Source organism: Panthera pardus, unplaced genomic scaffold (assembly GCF_024362965.1).
Source record: "Panthera pardus isolate Hobbes unplaced genomic scaffold, ASM2436296v1 HiC_scaffold_10, whole genome shotgun sequence".
Classification (NCBI taxonomy): domain Eukaryota; kingdom Metazoa; phylum Chordata; class Mammalia; order Carnivora; family Felidae; genus Panthera; species Panthera pardus.
Genome location: NW_026526655.1, coordinates 101,010,015 through 101,027,988, shown reverse-complemented (window position 1 = coordinate 101,027,988; position 17,974 = coordinate 101,010,015). Strand labels below are relative to the sequence as shown.

The 17,974-nt window shown below is 43.1% G+C and overlaps 1 protein-coding gene and 1 long non-coding RNA gene across 5 annotated transcripts in view; both read left to right on the top strand.

Moving 5' to 3' along the window:
- The first annotated feature begins 3,957 nt into the window (after positions 1–3,957).
- LOC109278844 (uncharacterized) lies at positions 3,958–5,761 on the top strand. The gene is made up of 3 exons (XR_002085855.2): positions 3,958–4,018; positions 4,717–4,869; positions 5,476–5,761. It is a non-coding gene; the product is annotated as an uncharacterized LOC109278844 (long non-coding RNA).
- Positions 5,762–13,983: 8,222 nt separating this feature from the next.
- Positions 13,984–17,974, top strand: part of CCDC93 (coiled-coil domain containing 93) — a 97,379-nt gene continuing 93,388 nt past the window's right edge. For all 4 annotated transcript variants that reach the window (XM_019469328.2, XM_019469327.2, XM_019469326.2 and 1 more), the window contains exon 1: positions 13,984–14,148. In XM_019469328.2, the coding sequence (XP_019324873.1) occupies positions 14,107–14,148 (42 nt within the window). In that variant the 5' untranslated portion in view covers positions 13,984–14,106. The remainder of the gene's footprint in view (positions 14,149–17,974) is intronic.

Sequence of the window (17,974 nt, the reverse complement as noted above, 5' to 3'; positions counted from 1 at the left end):
GCTCTGTCTCTCTCTGTCTCAAAAATAAATAAATGTTAAAAAAAAATTAAAAAAAAAAGAGTGGATATTCAATTCAGGTAGTTTTTCTACTGTCTGGGTTGATGACTGAGGGTCTCTCTGTAGCAATACTTGACTCTCCAATTTGCACTTAGGGAAACCACTCATTTAATAAAGATCCTAACTCTTCTCCTTACTGCCCATCCTGTCCAAGACAGCAGTGCCACTAAGTCAGTCTCTGCTATACACACAGGATTAAGCATGGACACTCAGACATAACCTCTGGAGATGGACTACGTCTAAATACACAGACCAAGACCCTTTTGCATCACCAGCCAGCATGGTTTGCTAATGTACTATTGTTCAGACAGGCTTCCATGGGAACACCAGGGCTCCGTGGAGCACAAATTGCTATCTGTAGTTAACCACGCTTAAGAACCGAGTGTTGGTGTGGAAGTAAAGGAACGCTCATGCACTGTTGGTGGGAATGCAAACTGGGACAGCCGCTGTGGAAAACAGTATGGAGGTTCTTCAAAAAAATTAAAATAGCCAGTAATTCCATATGAGCCAGTAATTCTACTACTGGGTATTTACCAAAGAATACAAAAACGCTAAATCAAAAAGATACGTGCACTCCTATGTTTATAGCAGCATTATTTACAAAAGCCAATTATAGAAGGAGCCCAAGTGTCTATCAATAGATGAATGTATAAAGAAGTGGTATATATACATAATGGAATATTACTCAGCCATAAAAGAGAATGAAATCTCGCCGTTTGCAACAACATGGGTGGAACTAGATGATATAATGCTAAGTGAAATAAGTCCATCAGGGCAAGACAGATGCCACATGATTTCATTCACATGTGGAATTTAAGAAACAAACGAACAAAGAATAAAAAGAGACAAACCAAAAAACACACTCTTCACTATAAAGAACACACTGATGGTTCCCAGGGATGAAGTGGGCAAGGGGGTGGGTGAAATAGGTGACGAGGGTTAGTGAGGACACTTATCATGATGAGCACTGAACCATGTATAGAATTGTGAAGTCACTATATTGTACACCTGAGACTAATGTAACACTGAATGCTTATAATACAGGATTTTTTTTTAATCGAGAGATGTAATAAAGATGTTAGTTTGTACATATAAAAAACAAATTCAACTGGTCACACTTTTAAAAATGCTTGTGAAATAGTTGGTCAAAGTTGGGACAGTTTTTCTATCGCAGGATGCCTCTCAGGGGGTTTCCTACGTTAATGTGCATTACGATCCTCTAAGAGCGGAAAGCAATGTGCAACATTTCCAAACTTGCTTGAGCCACACAGCCCTTTCATGGGCTAAACTATATTAGCAATTCAAGGAATTACTCAGTGAAACACACGGTGGGAAGTAGTGATCTGAAGTCTGACAGCACGGTCGTCAGGCACTTTTTACTAGTTAGGGACTTATGGCATTGTGACAAGCAATAACCTCCTTTATCTTAATTAATTCCTAGCATACATGACGGAAAGCTGAGGTTGTTGTTTTATTCTTGTCTTTCACCAAGTTTTATTTCTTCCTTCACCAATACCTGCTCGTCTTCTGTATTTGTTCTTTGGAAGCTCATTCATCTTCATTGGCTGGAGATTATTCTCTTTTCCGGTAATTTTAGGTACCAAAACAAAAACAAAAACAAACCCCCAAACTTACACTAACTCCTTATAAATCACTTGAAAGAAGCTTTATTGCTTTTTAACCCCTTTCAAAAATTATCATAAAGCTACCTGGGCTCAGATCCCCATCCTAAGCATCACTGTTGGCACGTGAAATAATGCTTTTCATATCTCAAGTCCAAAATCATGTTATCTGTTGTAGACAATTTTAGTGGAACCGACGGCAAAGATCCCTAGAAATGTTAATTCTGCTGCATCTGACATACTGAGAATTTTTGGTATTCAACCCAAGCTTTGCATTTTCTTTGCCATTTTCAAAATGCACAGCCTCACACTCTCTTTCAAAGGCTCTGGTATTATCCAGAAGCAATTACGAAGAAAAACGAAATTACCTTTCGTCATTCTATCTATTCAGGGCCTTGGAAATGCAGACTGACAATGAGCTGACAATTATTTGCAATCCACTCTCAGTTAATTTCACCATAAATTGAGCCTGAGGACTGCTGACAAATAAAATATATTATTCATCTGAAAACATTCTCTTTGGGGCTCCAGATCTCCAATCTATTTCATTAGTGATCACGATCAAACTAAGTTGAGGATTGATTTATGCAATAGTTATCCCACTGCAATAATTAATTAGGAAAATAATAGTTTGGTGGAGCTTTGAAAAGGAGCAGTTTCTAAGGCTCTTTGATAAAATAGAAAACTTTTAAAATAATTATGAGGCAGTGTCCCCAAGGGAGCAGATATGCCTTGCCCTTGCCTATTTCCACAAGTCACTAGACTTGAATCACTGTCAGGGATGAGCTCCTTGAATCTCAATTCAGTTCATCTAACAATTTTTTAGTGTGCACTACAGGCCAGGCCCTGTGTGCTGAGTCTGTGAGTGTTACAGAAACCGAGCATCCTCAATGACTGCACGTGGGCGGGTAACCATGTAGGGTATGAAGGGTCCTAATCGATACTTATAATAGACATAATAGCAAAGAGCTTTTGCAAGCCTCCAGGGATTAACTCTGCTCCCATCACTGGGGAATGCTGCATGGGAGAAAGTGGCACTGAGACTTGTCCTAGGATAATAGGTACACTTTCAGTTGCATGAGATGAGGGGCTGTGGCTGGAGGGAATACAAGAGCAATACCAGGCAGAGAGAAGAGTATAAACAATTGCAAGGCACTAGGACAGTTGCAGGTGGGATTGAGAAAAAGTAAGAAATCTAGGGTGGTTGTGAGAGGTGAGGAGAGGAAGACACGCTGAGATCAGATCGTGACAGGGAAACAAAGGACACAGGCTACTTGTACTAAGTTGGTTTTTGAAATCAGGGGCTGTGGGGTTCAAATGAGACATCTGAGGGCAGTGTCATAGGATGAAGGCACGCTGGAAGGTACTGTAATCATGCTGATGAGACACAATAAAGACTTGTGGAAGAAGAAAATAGGAATGCAAGGAGCTTTGGAATCATTTATTCACCCCCTTGGAATCAGGCACGTTGCAGTCAGAGGCTGGAAGGGTCTCATGGGTGCTGAGGTCATGGAAGTTGTGAGCAAGAGAGGGTGAGGAAAATAAACTATGAATTAAGTGCTAAAGTCTTAAAGAGGGTGGGAGTATCTTGGAAGGTGATAGAGGAGGAGGATGTTCCTTCTGTCATTGGTTCATTTGTTCATTCAAAACCCTGTCATTGAAAACCTACTCTACTGGGCACTGGGAACACAGACACCAGTAAGACAATGAAGTCAGCAGCTTTGATCAAAGGGGGACTTAATCGTCTTTGGGCAGGAGAAGAATTCAAGGTTAGTTAACACAACTGGAAAGTGGGAAGCCATGGAATGGAGAAAAATGTGGATGTACAGGCCAAGAAGATTGTGTAAAGACATGGGAGGAAATGCTACTCTAACTCCAGCTTTGTGTCATTTTTCCAGGCAGGAAGACAAGAAAGGAAAAGGGTTAACAGTGTGTATGCTCTGCCTTAACCTCTCGGTAGTATTTTTCCTAGGATAGATCCACTGACATTTGATTTCTCAGAAGTAGATCACCTGTCTACCAATCTGCACGAAAGGCTGGGAAATGTAGAAATCAACTGAGCACATTTTTACACCCAATAGATTCTAGAAAGGGTGCAAGAGAGAGTGAACATGGCATAGATGACTCACAAGTACATTTTGCACGTTTAAATGTGTTTTTCTTCTATCCTCCTGGATGATTAAGTCTTATCAGAGGACAGAATTCCAGGGTAGCAATGATTTTTTCTTTAGAATTTTGGCTGCATCACTCCATTTGTGTTCTGGCTTCCCATGTTACTTTGGAGGAATCACGCCAGTCTGATCTTCATTTCTTTGTTGTGTGGCCTGGTCTTTCTCTGGGTAAGTTCTTGGCATCTTCTCTTCATCTCTAGTGTTCTGAAATGTCACTAAACTGTGCATGAGTATAGATCATTTTTCCATTATTATACATGGCACTTGGAGGGTCTTTTCAATCTGGACACTTCTTGAATATTTCTTTGAAAATCTCTCTCCTGCTGCCTTCTGTTGAGATGTCTGACCTCCTGGGTATTTCCTGGGCTTTGTCTTCCAGTTCTTCTACTGGATTTTTAATTTCAGCTATCACTTTTCTTAAATTTCCAAGAGCTCTAATGATCCTAGTGATTACTAGTTATCTAGTTATAATCTGGAATTGTCTATAACGAGAATTATGTAATCATTGTACACAAGGCTGTTAAATGAGATTTTTAAAAATAAATTTGGAGTTTTGGCAGAGGTTTAAAGTCTAGTATGAAACGCACTCCAAAGGAAGATACCAGACCATTCATACAGGATTTGCTATATTACAATAAAACAAGTCCATTAGCCCACCTCCTGTCTGTATCCCAGATGTGAAAATAATAAATAAATAAATAAATAAATAAATAAATAAATAAACAAACAAACAAACAAATGAATAAATAAATGAGCAAACATACAAATAAGGCTAGAGACTCTTTGGAGTGGGGATTTTCTTTTTTTTGAAGAGTTACATGTGGAGGTGTGAACATTTAAGGTAGGTGTTTCTTTTCACCCTTTAGGCCAAGCAAGGGTCATGAACATATTCAAGATCCCGGAATGACCTGTCATGGATAGAGACCGACATCTCACCCCCCCCCCCCCCAACTCCCAGCCAGCTTCTGCTGAGCTGCAGAAGCCTGTGGACCTACTTTATGTTGCAACCTGAACAAAGGGTGGGGAAAACAGTGTCCTTGAGAGAATTAGACCCATACCCTTGGGGAGCCAGGTGAGTGGGGGCAGGGAGATTAGTGCCTTCTACTCACCTGAGGCTGCCTGGAGATGTCTGTATAGAACAAAGAAGGGACCAGAGTGGGAATGACCTAAACTTCCATAATTACATTAGACAGAGATTCATGAGTTTTCCCCAGAACTAAGTAAGAAATCAGCAAAGAAAGACTGACCTTGAAAAGATCCCACCCAAGAGTTCTACACCAACAGAATGAGCTTGTACTGGGGGGATGTGGAAGGAGAATTAAGGGAACATCATGAGATGCCAGGTACATGGTGGTTCACCCAGTGATGTGTGGGAAGAACAGAGCAAGGCCAAAGGCCCCCCAAGGCAGTGGGCAAAAAATCTCGTAAGAGCACCCCCTGATAAAGGGTCAGTCTTGGGGAACCTGCCACACAGAGGCATCAATGCCAAATACAAACAGCCCAGTCAAATACAATTTTCCTTGTCTCTCTTAATGGGAGGGACAGAGGCATCAGTTAGTAACTGGGGGAAGAACAGGGGTGAAAGATAAAAGTATAGACCATGAACCTCTACTTACATTTTGCAGAATTCAAGGTCAGATCCAAGCTAGGAAAGGGGAGAAGACGTCAACTGGATGAAAGATTGAAGATTAGATTTGGCGGGACTCTTTAATAAAATCTCCTAAAATAGGAGACTATTTTAATCTACAAAAGTATCCATAAGAGGCTTAGAATCTGCACAAGATATCATCCAGGTGTGGGTGAAAGGAAATCTAGCAGAACGACTTTAAAGAAGATGAATGGGAAGAAAACCAGGTTGTTCCCTGCTTGCACCTTATCAACTATAACCCATTTAATAAACTGATTACAATAGCGTTTTCGTCTCCCTTTCTATTTTCTTGGTCCTTGTAGAATCATAATTTTGCCATCATTTTATTTGGGTTTCAAAAGAAAGAAAAGATGAGCACGTGTGTTCAGTCTCTTTTTTAACCACAAGTCAATACAACATGTTTTTTGCACCAAGAGCTCCTTTTCCAGGAAAGACTAAGGACCTACTGATATCCAAAGTGAGACGTCAACAAATAGCAGGACAATCTCAAATTTTCACTTAAATATTGAGTATATTCCACTTTATGTAAGTTAATTTAAAAAAATTATAACTTGTGGCTGCCATTTGAACTCCTTTCTCTGAAAGGATAATCATTGCCTGTCACATCTGCCACCTGGTGGCCACTCTGATAAACATTATGCTAATATCACCACACTACACCTTTTCATTCATTCACCCATCCATCCACCATCCGTCCATCCATGCATCCATCCATCCATCCACTCATCCGTTTATGGTGCATTTGTTCGAAGCAAGCTCTAAGCATACAGATAAATAGAACACACACAGCTCTTCCTTGAGGAGATGACAATCTATGGGGGAAAATTTTTTTTATTTGATGGAGAATTTTAAGAGCTAAGGTTCTAAGGCTCAAGTCTATGTTTTCTACTTCTTTTTCCCCCCTTGACTGGATTCTTCCTTGTAATGTAATGAATGATACTTAAGTCTTTGCCATCTTGAAAGAAAGCTAAAGAAACAAATCCTCCATCAATCATGCTACCGCTAACCATCTTCCTATCATCATCAAGCTTCTCCAAAGAGGAGTCTACGTCCTCCGTCCCCTCTCTCTTGCCTCTAATTCACTTTAATGGCTGTTTTTATTTAGGTAATTTTTAGTATGTTTTGATTATAATGAATTTAAATACACAGAAAATAAGAATAATGTAATAACTACCCATCTATTTATCATATGCTTTATCAAATATTGGCATTACACCACATGTGCCTCATATCTCCTTTCCTCAAGAAATAAAACATTACAGATAGAATTGATGCTCTTTGGTCCTCCTTTCTGCTCCTGCTCCCTTTCCATCCTCCCTAGTGAAAACCACAATCATGAGTATAATTCTCATGCATACCTTCATACTTTTCTCACACATTTCTGTATATATAAGCATTGAATAATATTATTTTGAGTGTTTGTAAACTTAGCAAATCATTATGAATGTTGTTTTCTTAAAAACTTAACTTTACATTTTTCATAGTTATGTTATATTCAAACATGTAACTCTAGATGATTTTCACTACTATATACTAATCCACTGCATGGAGATATCACAAATCATATATCCCTTCTTTTGATGAATATTTAGGTCATATTAAGTACTTTTCTATCTTAAACCATGCTTGCTACGGGCAGTTTCGTGCACATCTCCTTGATTTCATGTGCAATTCTTGCGAAGATGACCCTCTATCCTTCCCCCTGTTCTGGAAAGTAAGGAAGAATCTCTCAGGAGTCCTCTCAACTGAGGGTCTTTGCTGGCCCATCACATCCTCTGCTAGCAACAAGAAACATTACTATTCCAAGCACTGGATTTGATCCTCTGTCCACACAACCCCAAACCAGAAGTGAGTCACCTTCCAAGTTGATCCCACTTACAATGAACGGCCACAAGATTTTTTTCTCTATCAATGTAATTCAGATTTCTTTTTCTCTTTCCTAGCTATAAAGTGATGATATAATGGTTCAAATAAACACTTGTTAGAATTATAATTTTTAGGGTGATGTTTTACAATTTCAGATTATTTCACTGCAATCTTATACATTAATGACTTCTGTGTTAGTCTATTTGTAGGTAGAGTGATTAGAGTATTTTTGGTGTTGTTAACAAGTCCAGTAAAATAATCCAGAAACATGACAGTAATTTTTGTCTTTATCAAGACACATGAAGGGTCTTAGAAATTGTAGATTTTAGAAATCTACAATATATGTGTGAATCTTATGAGTAAATTATTTTCATCTTATTCGATTTCGAGATAATGAAAGCATAATGTGTGTTCATTGCTACTTAAGAAGTCTCTCCTATTGATCCAGAAAAAGAGCGTTCTCAGTTCTCTCTTCTAAAGTAATTTTGGATTTTTTCTCATTTAGTTTCCCAAGGAAGCTTGACTAAACTGTAATTCCTAGGGTAATGTTATATAAATGTAGTTTATTTAGCAGTTAATTTCCTGAGTGAATTGTTTCCTTTTCTTCCATTTACAGACAGTGTAAGTGTTGGATTTTTGGTTGTGGCTATTTACTAAGTCCTCATAACACGAAGGGCAGTAGGAATTTTACATGAGCAATCTTGCCACTGGGGACATTTGAAACTCAAAGTCCCTTTCTATAGGCCAAGGGCTGAATTGATTCCAGAGTTAGGGCTAACATGTTTACCAAACAATTTTTCTTTAAGCCATCTGATTGCTCTCATGGTGCTTCAGTGAGATCCAAACCCCTTCTGACGGTCCAGCAGGTCCTGCCTGGTCTGGGCCGCACAGCATCATCAATTGCCTTAAGCCATCTGTGCTCCAGCCCCTCAGGTATGCGGAGCTCCTCTGCTGGGCCGTTCAGGTTCCTTCAGCCTGAAATGCCTTTCCCTACTCCGTATCTAACTCTTACTCAACTCCAGGTCTCTACCATCTGTCCTTGGAGAAACTTTCACTGACTTCTCACTCAAAATCGTACCTCCTACTCCCCTTTTTCATCCCACCTTTCAACTTGCCCTTAAGAGCACTCACTTCAACATGCAAGCATACAATTATTGATCTGATTATTTGTTGACGGTGCATGTTCACTCCACAACTCCTCTTGGTTCATTTTCTGTATTCAGTGTTTGCCAGGCAGAGGGTTGCAGGGGAGCAGAGGGAGGGCGCACGGCATTTGGAGGGACGATTCTTCCTCTTACGGTATACTAGTCAGGTTATGCCATAATGACCATAGTTAGCAAACAGCCTCCAAATCTCAGTGCTCAGAACAAACATTAATATCTCGCTCATGGACTTAGTTGGGCTGGGGTTTCAGGTCCCCTCCTTTCTCTCTTGTCTGTTTCTCAGTCGGGGGCCTGGGCAGAGGAAGCAATGGCTGCCTGGATACGTTCTCATGATGGGTGGAAGGAGATAAGAGAGTGATGGAAATATGGAAAGGTTCTTAGCACCTCAGCCCAGAACTGACACAATCTCAAAGCTTCCCATATTCCTGTGGCCAAAGCAATTCTTATGACTCAAAGTCAGTGCAGGACACGTGACATCCCTAACAGCTGGGTGCTAAATGTTGCTGATACTTTCCACTCACTGTGAAAATTCCAAATGCCCCCTGGGTGCCCAGTCACTCCTGCCACCCCCATTGATATTGCTTCCAAGTGCCTGGCACACAGTATGCGCTCAATGGAGATTTGGGGAAAAATTAACTTTGCCAGATCACCCTCTAGCACCTTTGTAAAAACATACTTAACAACTAAGGAGTGCTATGGCAATGATGTCCTTTAAACAGTAATTATTACTTCCACGCAAAGGTACCTCATTTTAACTTTTTAATGTGAGGCTGAGAATTTTTTTTCATACGTTTAGGGATAATTTCTTTTAGAAATTCTCTCCTTGGGGGCGCCTGGGTGGCTCAGTCGGATAAGCATCCGACTCCTGATTTTGGCTCAGGTCATGATCTCACGGTTTGTGAGATCAAGCCCTGCATCAGGCTCTGCACGGACATTGCAAGAGGCTCCTTGGGATTCTCTCTCTCCCTCTCTCTCTCTGCCCCTCTCCTGCTCTCTGTCTCTCAAAATAAATAATTTTTATTTAAAATAAATTTTTAAAAAATGCTCTCTTCAAGTCTTTTGCTTATTTAAAAAATTTATTTTATTTTATGTTACGTTATACTATTTTTTGAAGTCAGACGCTTAACCGATTAAGCCACCCAGGTGCCCCTCTTTTGCTTATTTTTGTATTAAATTTTCCTTCCTCATTTGTAAGAACTCTTGTCACAGGTAATGAGTATTTTTCCAGTTTGCCTTTTACATGTTTTATGGATTTTTTGACAGGCCAGGCCAGACATTGTTCATATTTACATAGCTTCGTCTCTCACCCCCTTCTTGCACAGCCTGCTACAGTGAACATTCCCACCCCCCCCCCCCCGGCAACATGATGTTACACAAAATGGGCACGTTGAAATGTATCTAACCATTCCTTTTCATGGGCTACTGACATGGTTTCCAGGGTTTCCTCTCATCAGTAACACTGTCATGAAGGTCTTTGTACATAAGCCCTAAAAGTGGAAGCATCCCATCCAAGGATATTTTTTAAGTTCTTGGTACATTTTGCCAAATGACTCCTGAGACTCTACCCTCCAGGACCCACACCGCGGACCCTCACACCATAGGTGCCCACATACGAGGCTCTGCTGAAGAAGCCCTTACCAGCCAGCTTGTCTGGCACCAAGCAAGGTGAGAGGGGTGACAGTGGGTCTTGGACTGGGGGACCCCAGATGCTCCTTCCGCCTGGAATGTTTTTCCCTGAGATCTTTCCATGGCGCCTTCTTGAGATTCAGATCTCCCTTCACAGGGTGCCTGAGAGTCCTATCCTGACCCCTCTGTCTAGGAGAGCCTCCGACTCCAGCTACTCCCAATCACATTCATTATGCTGGGTTTTTTGTTTGTCTGTTTTGGGTGTCTTTTTGTTTTTTGCACTTTTTTTTCCCCTGAAGAGCATGTATGTAGCCAATATTAACATATTAAGTGACACGTTTCATTTCTGGTTGTAACTGCCTTGGCCGGCTCGCTGACGGCAGTGTCTCCAGCACCAGGAACTGTTCTCTGGCACGGAGAAGACTGGTTCTCAAATTGGCGGCTCACTGGGATCCCCTGTGAAATTTTAAACATTTAAACATTTTAAAAAGTCTGCCCCTCCTCAATAAAAAATGTTTGTTAAATCACTTTTCCGAGGAAATGTGAGAGATCATTTTCTACAGGAGATACAGACTATGGCAGGTGTTCTCCGGCAGGCTTATTCGTTGTTGGGTAGCTGGATCCTTGTCAAAGCCTTCTAATGTCGCTAAGAGAATATGGTTGTGAAAATTACGGGGATTGTTGGGATCCATTAATAAAACTATCATTTGTTGGGGGAAATGCGCTAAAACTCATTCCTGTGTGGGTGTGTGTGTGTGTGTGTGTGTGTGTGTGTGCGTGCGCTGGGTTGTGTCCAGACACAGAGGGGGTTAGTTTTGTCTGCACCAGTCTTGCCTCAATATGCTAAATATAGGATGGCATGTTGTAAAATTTTACTGCTTGAGAACAGATCAGCATACGATTAAGAATTTTCAGAGAGAACTCATTTAACTTAACGACTCTTAGTTCATCTTAAATTTTGTGATCTACAAAGAAACAACAATAATGAAGTCACTGTTCACTACCACGCTGCATGTAAAACAATATACCCCAAGGGAAAAAATGCCAATATTCCTGTGTCTCCCCAGACCAGTTAAATCAGAATCTCTGGGGGTGGAACCCAGGAACTTTTAAAACTCTCCACATGAAATCTATTCCCGAAGCCAAGAACACACTGTCTACACTGTATGTTAGCTAACTTGACAAATTATATTACATAAATAAATAATTTTTTAAATTTTTTTTAACGTTTATTTATTTTTGAGACAGAGAGAGACAGAGCATGAACAGGGGAGGGGCAGAGAGAGAGGGAGATACAGAATCTGAAACAGGCTCCAGGCTCTGAGCTGTCAGCACAGAGCCCGACGCGGGGCTTGAACTCACGGACCATGAGATCATGACCTGAACCAAAGTCGGACGTTTAACCGACCAAGCCACCCAGGCGCCCCATTTTTTTTAATTTTTTTTAACCATAAATAAATAATTTAAAAAAACTAAATTCCCCACATAATTCCAATGTGCAGTCAAATTTGAGAGCCATTGACATAGAAGGAACTCAGTACTGTTTGTTGGATGGATGAATGCTTGATAGATGAATAAAAATACATTGTGAATCAGGAATTTGGGGCACTGGTCTCAGCACTGCCACTAACGTCTGTGTGACCTCAACACCCATAGTGTCACCAGATGCCTTTAAGATCCCTTCCTGTTTCAAGACTTCATGATTCTCCTTCTTGGTCACAGCAAGTGCCCAGAGTTGGAAGGGCTGGGAGAAATGAGAACAGGATGATTCGGGCTTTACAGAAAACTTCATTTAGGATAAAGGTGAGCCTAACAGAAAACTCTTTTGTTATGGCACTCTTTTACCCAAAAAAGGAAGGCATTTTGAGGTTCCTGAGAAGCCTGCACTTACAAAACGTCACACAGCTCTGTACTGGATGTGCAGAAGAGAGAGAGAATGATTCTTAATCCCCAAAGATCCCACTAGAGAGACAAAATATGTGTATGGGTATCCTGAGCCAGGGGAGGGAGAGAGATACATTTATTGGAGCAAGTACTCACAAAACTCCTTCTCTGACATTGTCTGTTCAAGGTCCTCTCCAAAGCTGCGCTGGGGTTCCTCTCTCAAACATGGGAAGCCCAAGCTTTCTTGACTGCTGCCATGGCTGTTTTCCTGGGATCTTTAAAAAAAAAGAAAAAAAAAGGCATAATGCCAGCCCAACTCTGCTACTGTCACCCTACACAGACAGTAAAACTGGGAAAGTTAGCTGTTCATGTTTATTTAAACATTGCAAAAGCATTTCCAACAGGGAACTTGTGTGTGGCCCACCTGAGTTCTATTATTCTCCAGACCCTATTCCTTGAACTACTTTATATACAGCTATTTAGGCTTGCCTGCTATATGAGATTCTGCTACTTGTCCCTAGGCATCAGTACTTTCTAGTCATTTAACAGTGGCCACAAATTACCCATCATTCCCCCTCATCCTATACCATCTGGAGGAAGGATGATTTTTAAATTATAAAACTAAATACATTTGGTAAGTTGAGAATGGGGGGCCTAAAGACTGAGTTTCGTTGGCTTCCCAATGGATAAGTGCAAGACGTCAGACAACTCTAAGAGAGTTCCCATCTCAACGCCTTAATTTGCACATTCAAATTTCTCATACGTGGGGGGGGGGGGGGGCGGGGCGTGGCACACAGTTTTGTTACAAGTATTTGCCAACTGCATTTAAGAAGGAAATGGCCCTTCTTAGGGCCTTTCAGACGTATGTTTATTCTGTCAGGGCAAACATCAAGGAAAAAGTACAAAAAGCCCACAGAATTTCTTCAAGGAAAAACATTTACTGAGTAGTTTCTACTTTTTAAGATGTTAGGTATGCGGAGAGGAAACACACACACACACACACACACACACACACACACACACACCTCTTAATCTCAAGGAGCTAGTTTCACATCTCCCACTCTTCCCTCCTCCCCCAGAAGGAATGATCTCTTCTACAGCAAGTTTTCACATGTCACCTTCTTCATCCCCGATAAATAAATAAATAAGTAAATAAGTAAATAAATGCTGGAGAAGCCATCATGAAGCAAGTGCGTAAAGTGCGGAGGGGCGGGGCGGCTTGTGGCCCAGGAGACAACCCTTTTATATAACTGCCATCCTCTGGGACACAAAAGGGGTGCATCATGTAAGTGATGTGGCAGCTAAAATGACATCAAAACCGGAGCTACACTTTGAGATGACTTTTCCCCAAGGGAGACCCAGAACTGGGTATGTTGGGAGTGTAGGGATATTATCCCAAACCAGGTTTCCTGGAAAACAAGACGCACTAGCTGGAACCCTGGGAGCGGTCATGCAGAAGCCTTCCTTGGGGGCTCCGTTCCCTCGTCCGTATATATACAGCGAGAAGTTTGCCCGAGTGCGCTTAAATCAGGGGACACCCCGATTCAGCTAGAACTGGTCCGGTGTCTGGAATTCCCAAACGCATTCATGTTGGAATTCCCCACGAGAGTGAGGGGGCTTCCGAAGTCCCGCTCGTGAAGCGAGCGGACAGAACCCCGATTTGGGGCATCCAACGCATGTGAAAAGCAGAGAGGGAGCCCAGTGCAAAAATTCCCCGAGATGAAGGAATAGACCCTGTAATGCACCTCGGAGAAAACTGCGGAGCCCTGCGCGAAGCACCTGCGGAACACCGGTCCAGAAGCCCGGCGGGACAGCAGCTCCAGCGCCCCCACGCGGTTCGGCCTTGCCAGGGGTGGCCCTCACGCAGGCGCAGTCGCGATGTGCTCGCGTCCCAGTGCGCATGCTCCGCGGGGCCGCCGCGCTCCCGGCCGGCGGCGGCGGCAGTGGCGGTGGCGGCGGCAGAGGAAGTTCCCGCTTTGCCTCCACCCCGGTAGCAGCTTGGCGGTCGGGGACAGCTTCCTCCGGACGCTCTGCGGGCTCTGCTGCCGCCGCACGTCTGTCACAGGACCATGGGGTTGCCGAAGGGGCCGGAGGGCCAGGGTCTCCCGGAGGTAAGGACCCCCCCTCTCCCTGACAGTCCGGGTTCGTGGGAGAGGGCCGAGCCCACCGAGCGGCCGGCTGAGTGGGCCCGGGCAGCGTTTGGGGCGCCCCGCCCCCTTCCTCAGGTGTGTCCCCGGCGGGGAGCGCTGGCCCTGTGCGCCGGGGGGCCGAGCAGGTCCCCCAGCCTGGGCAGGGGCGGGGACAAACTTCAGCCGCTCCTGGGTCCCCCGGGACGGAGGCGGTCTTTCCCAGCCCAGTACCTAGCTCCACGCAGCTCCAGACGCCGCGGGGCTCGGGGTCCCGCCTCTCCCGCTCTCCCGGGCAGTGTGCCCCGACCCCTGGCGCTGCAGGGCTCGCCTCGAGGCCCGGGGCTGCTGCGCCCTGGAGTCACGAGACGCGCGCTGGGACCGTCCGGGCTCGGGTTGTGCAAAGGGCGGTGACCTTGTGGCGCCTGCCGCCGTCTCACGGGGCCCGCGGGGTCCCCACGGCCGGCCTCACCCGCCTTGGTGTGTGCAGGGAATGCCGCCCTACCCACCCCGCGCCAGACCCGGGCAGCAGAAGTTTGGAAGCAGTGCGCGCACTGGGCGGTGTGCGGGAGGCGACGCGCTGTCCAGTGGGGCCGTGGGGCCGGGCCGAGCGCCTGGCGGAAGCGTGGCTGCTTCTCCAGAGCATAGCGGGCACCTTTCCTTACAGAGGTGTTTGTTATTAAATACTCAGTCCTCCTGAGGGACAGGGCAGTCAGTGGCTTCCGGATTTCCACGTTGTCTGCGAATAAAAGGAACGTGCATTTCCTTTAGGCTGCAAGTGTCATTTAGCGAGGCGCTTTGCCAGTGTCTTTTCTCTTCCAGCTGATTTCCTCCAAAGCTAGTCTAGTTTACAAGACTCAAGAAATGAAATCCACACTGAACCTCTGTCCCCCTCCTAAGGTTCTGAAGCAGGCACTTGACAGGAGGACATCACAGCTGCCTGTAGCCAATCTTGCTTCTCTGCGTGTCCCCCCACCCACCCTACTCCCTGCCAATCCTCAGTTCTTTCATCTCATAGGTACGGTACCCACTAATTGAGGGATCGCTGTTCCATGCATAAAAGCTGGGGATATAATATAGTGCTGGAAGGACAGACTTACCTGGCAGTGTGTGCTCCCAGTGGATAAGTCCATTTTGTTGTAATCTTAGGAAAACCTAAGAAATGTCATGTTGTCAGAACTGTATTAGGTAAAACCTTACGTGCAAATTACATTGATGGAAGGGGGAGGGGATTGCCAAGATGAGAACTGTCTTGTGATATTTGATGTTTCTTTTTTGTTACTTCTTTACTCTAGGCTCTCATCAAGTTTTTGCCTGGTCTTTTGCTGTAGACTCCTTTCTGGTTTCTCAGGTTCTACCTTGAATCCCTCCGTTTCAGTGTCCTACAGTACTACAAATGGGGGTCTTTCTAAAATAAAAAGCAACCTGGTCCTCTGTGTCCTTTGTTTAACCCTTCTCTGACTGCCAAGAGGCTGGGTCTGACTTGTCAGTTTTCCAGGAGCCTAAGACAGCTCTTGGCAATTAGGAGGCATACAGGGTAAATATAATCAAATTATTATCATTTAGTTCAAAGACCAGTACATATGAATATGGATAGTCTGTGTCATTAAACTGTTACTAATCCAGTTAATTCCTTAAATCCAATTTTCTAAACCTTTTTCTGTAGATTTGTGAAGGATGGGAAGATAGCTAGACTTGGGCTTGCCTTCCAGCTTACATGAACTATAGTACAGGGCAATTGAAAATTTAGTGTGCCTGGTTTAAGAGCTCACAGTCATTCATCTTTATCAGGATTTTAGTTTTTTAATGGTGAGTGTATCAACCAATCTAATGGCTTTTTACACCCTCAAAAGAGGGTATTCTTTGAGTCGCTGTGTGTTAGTCAGTGGCCCTTTTCCATATTGTTTCAGTGTTGATCTGTGAATTGAATGCGGAGTCTTAATTAACATTCTCCATTCAGTGTCTTGTGCCAGAAAGTTATTGCATAGGTTATTTCACAAAAATGTATATACTTCTCCATTCTGGGGGTGAGTAGATAAAAGGCATGGGCCATGCATCTGCCATGGGGTTGGCCAGCAGGTTCTCGTTAGGTACAAGTTGAGGAAGGAATGATCCTCCTGGGATGAATTGTCCTCTTCTTGGAAGTGTTTTCATGATAACTGAAGATTGAACAAATGAAGGGTTCCTGTTTTACATCCTAGAAGCTATAAGAAAATACTTCTGTCATCCCATTTTTCTTTTCTACTCCATCTTTGTAAACCATATTGCTTTTCTCTTTTCTTGGGGTCTCCCTATTTATAGATGTTGCTTAACTATCCCAGATCTTTTGCAAAGGAAGAGACTGTGTGAATAATTAATATTACTTTATTTTTGCATGTCCACTAAGAATTAGGGTAACGCTTGAATAGGCTGGGCCAGGGTGGTTTGAGATTAAGAAGTAAAACGAGCAGTGGCACGAGGCTGTCACTGTCACACCCCGTATTGCAAGAGATTGTCAATCACTTTAATAATTCTTTGTTCAACTATATGTTAATATGTGAGCTCTCTCTCCTGGCAATTTGTACTTCAAAATAAACTTGAATTTCCATTATCACTGTCATGACTATGAAAACATTTCGTTAATCCATGGCTGGCATAGGTCATGCACTTTATGTAATGATCGAGCACGTCATTCCATATTTAATTGTCCTTTGAGCCTAATGCTACTTCAGAAGAGGTGTGAACATGACTGAATAATATATGGGTCCTCTCCTAATCCAGCTAATAGCCCATTTCGAAAGACAGGCTTGTACATTAACACCAGACGTTTTACTCAGAAGAGGTTGATACTTAATTGTATGAGTGGCATGAACTATAAATGAAATAGAAATGCAGAGGAGTGACCATTTCAGGCTGCATTTGTCAGGGTTGGCGTCGAATAAGAGCTGGAATTTGAAGATGGTTTCTGGGTGGTTAGAGAGTATCAGGAGAAGGGAAGGGGTGGGAACAGTGAAGAAATGGGAATGAACCATGCTTGAGCTTGGCCAGAGCCATGACTGGATTGTTTTGGAGGGAGGTAAAGGATGAAGCTAAAACGATAGGTTGCAGCCAAAGATCTGAATAGCCAACCAGGAACTTTGGAGTTTATCTTACAGACAGTGTGTGATGCATTAATGATAAGGGCTGGGGGATGAGCTAAGAAGGGATGATGTGAAAGCTGTGATTTAGGAAGGAGTGAGGAAAACAGATTAAGAGCAGAAAGATTGAGACAGTTGAGGCAGCTGCAGTAGTCCTGGCATGAAGTGTAAATAAAAGGGAGGGGAGGATGGCTGCGACACGCAGGGTAAAGGAAGGTTGCACAGACATTGTTGGGTGAGGGAGGAGTCAGAGGTGGGTGCCAGAATTTGAACCAGCTATATGTTGCTCATGTTTTATGTAGAGAAGTGGTTTTTTATGTTCCGCAGTCATGGAAGAGAGGGAAGGTACAGTTCATAGAAGTAGATGGAGGCAGTACTACTAGAATATTTAGATGCTTTTTAGTTATGGATCAACACCTAGGAGTGAAAGTAGGTTATAATTTAAAAAATTTAAATCAGTTCCCTATTTAAATATATTAGGTGAATTTATTATTTTTAAGGCAATCCCGTTATGCGGTAGTCAGCATCCTTTCATGTATCCAAGTTGAAAGCCTTTCTTAATTTACCTTAGAGATCAAAAAGATGATTGAAGAGAGAGATACGTGTTTAAACTCCCTTCTTGGTTCTAGCCCCATTTGTCAGTTGCTTCTGGGACCAAGATGCACAAAAAGTTAAAATAAACAAACAAACAAACA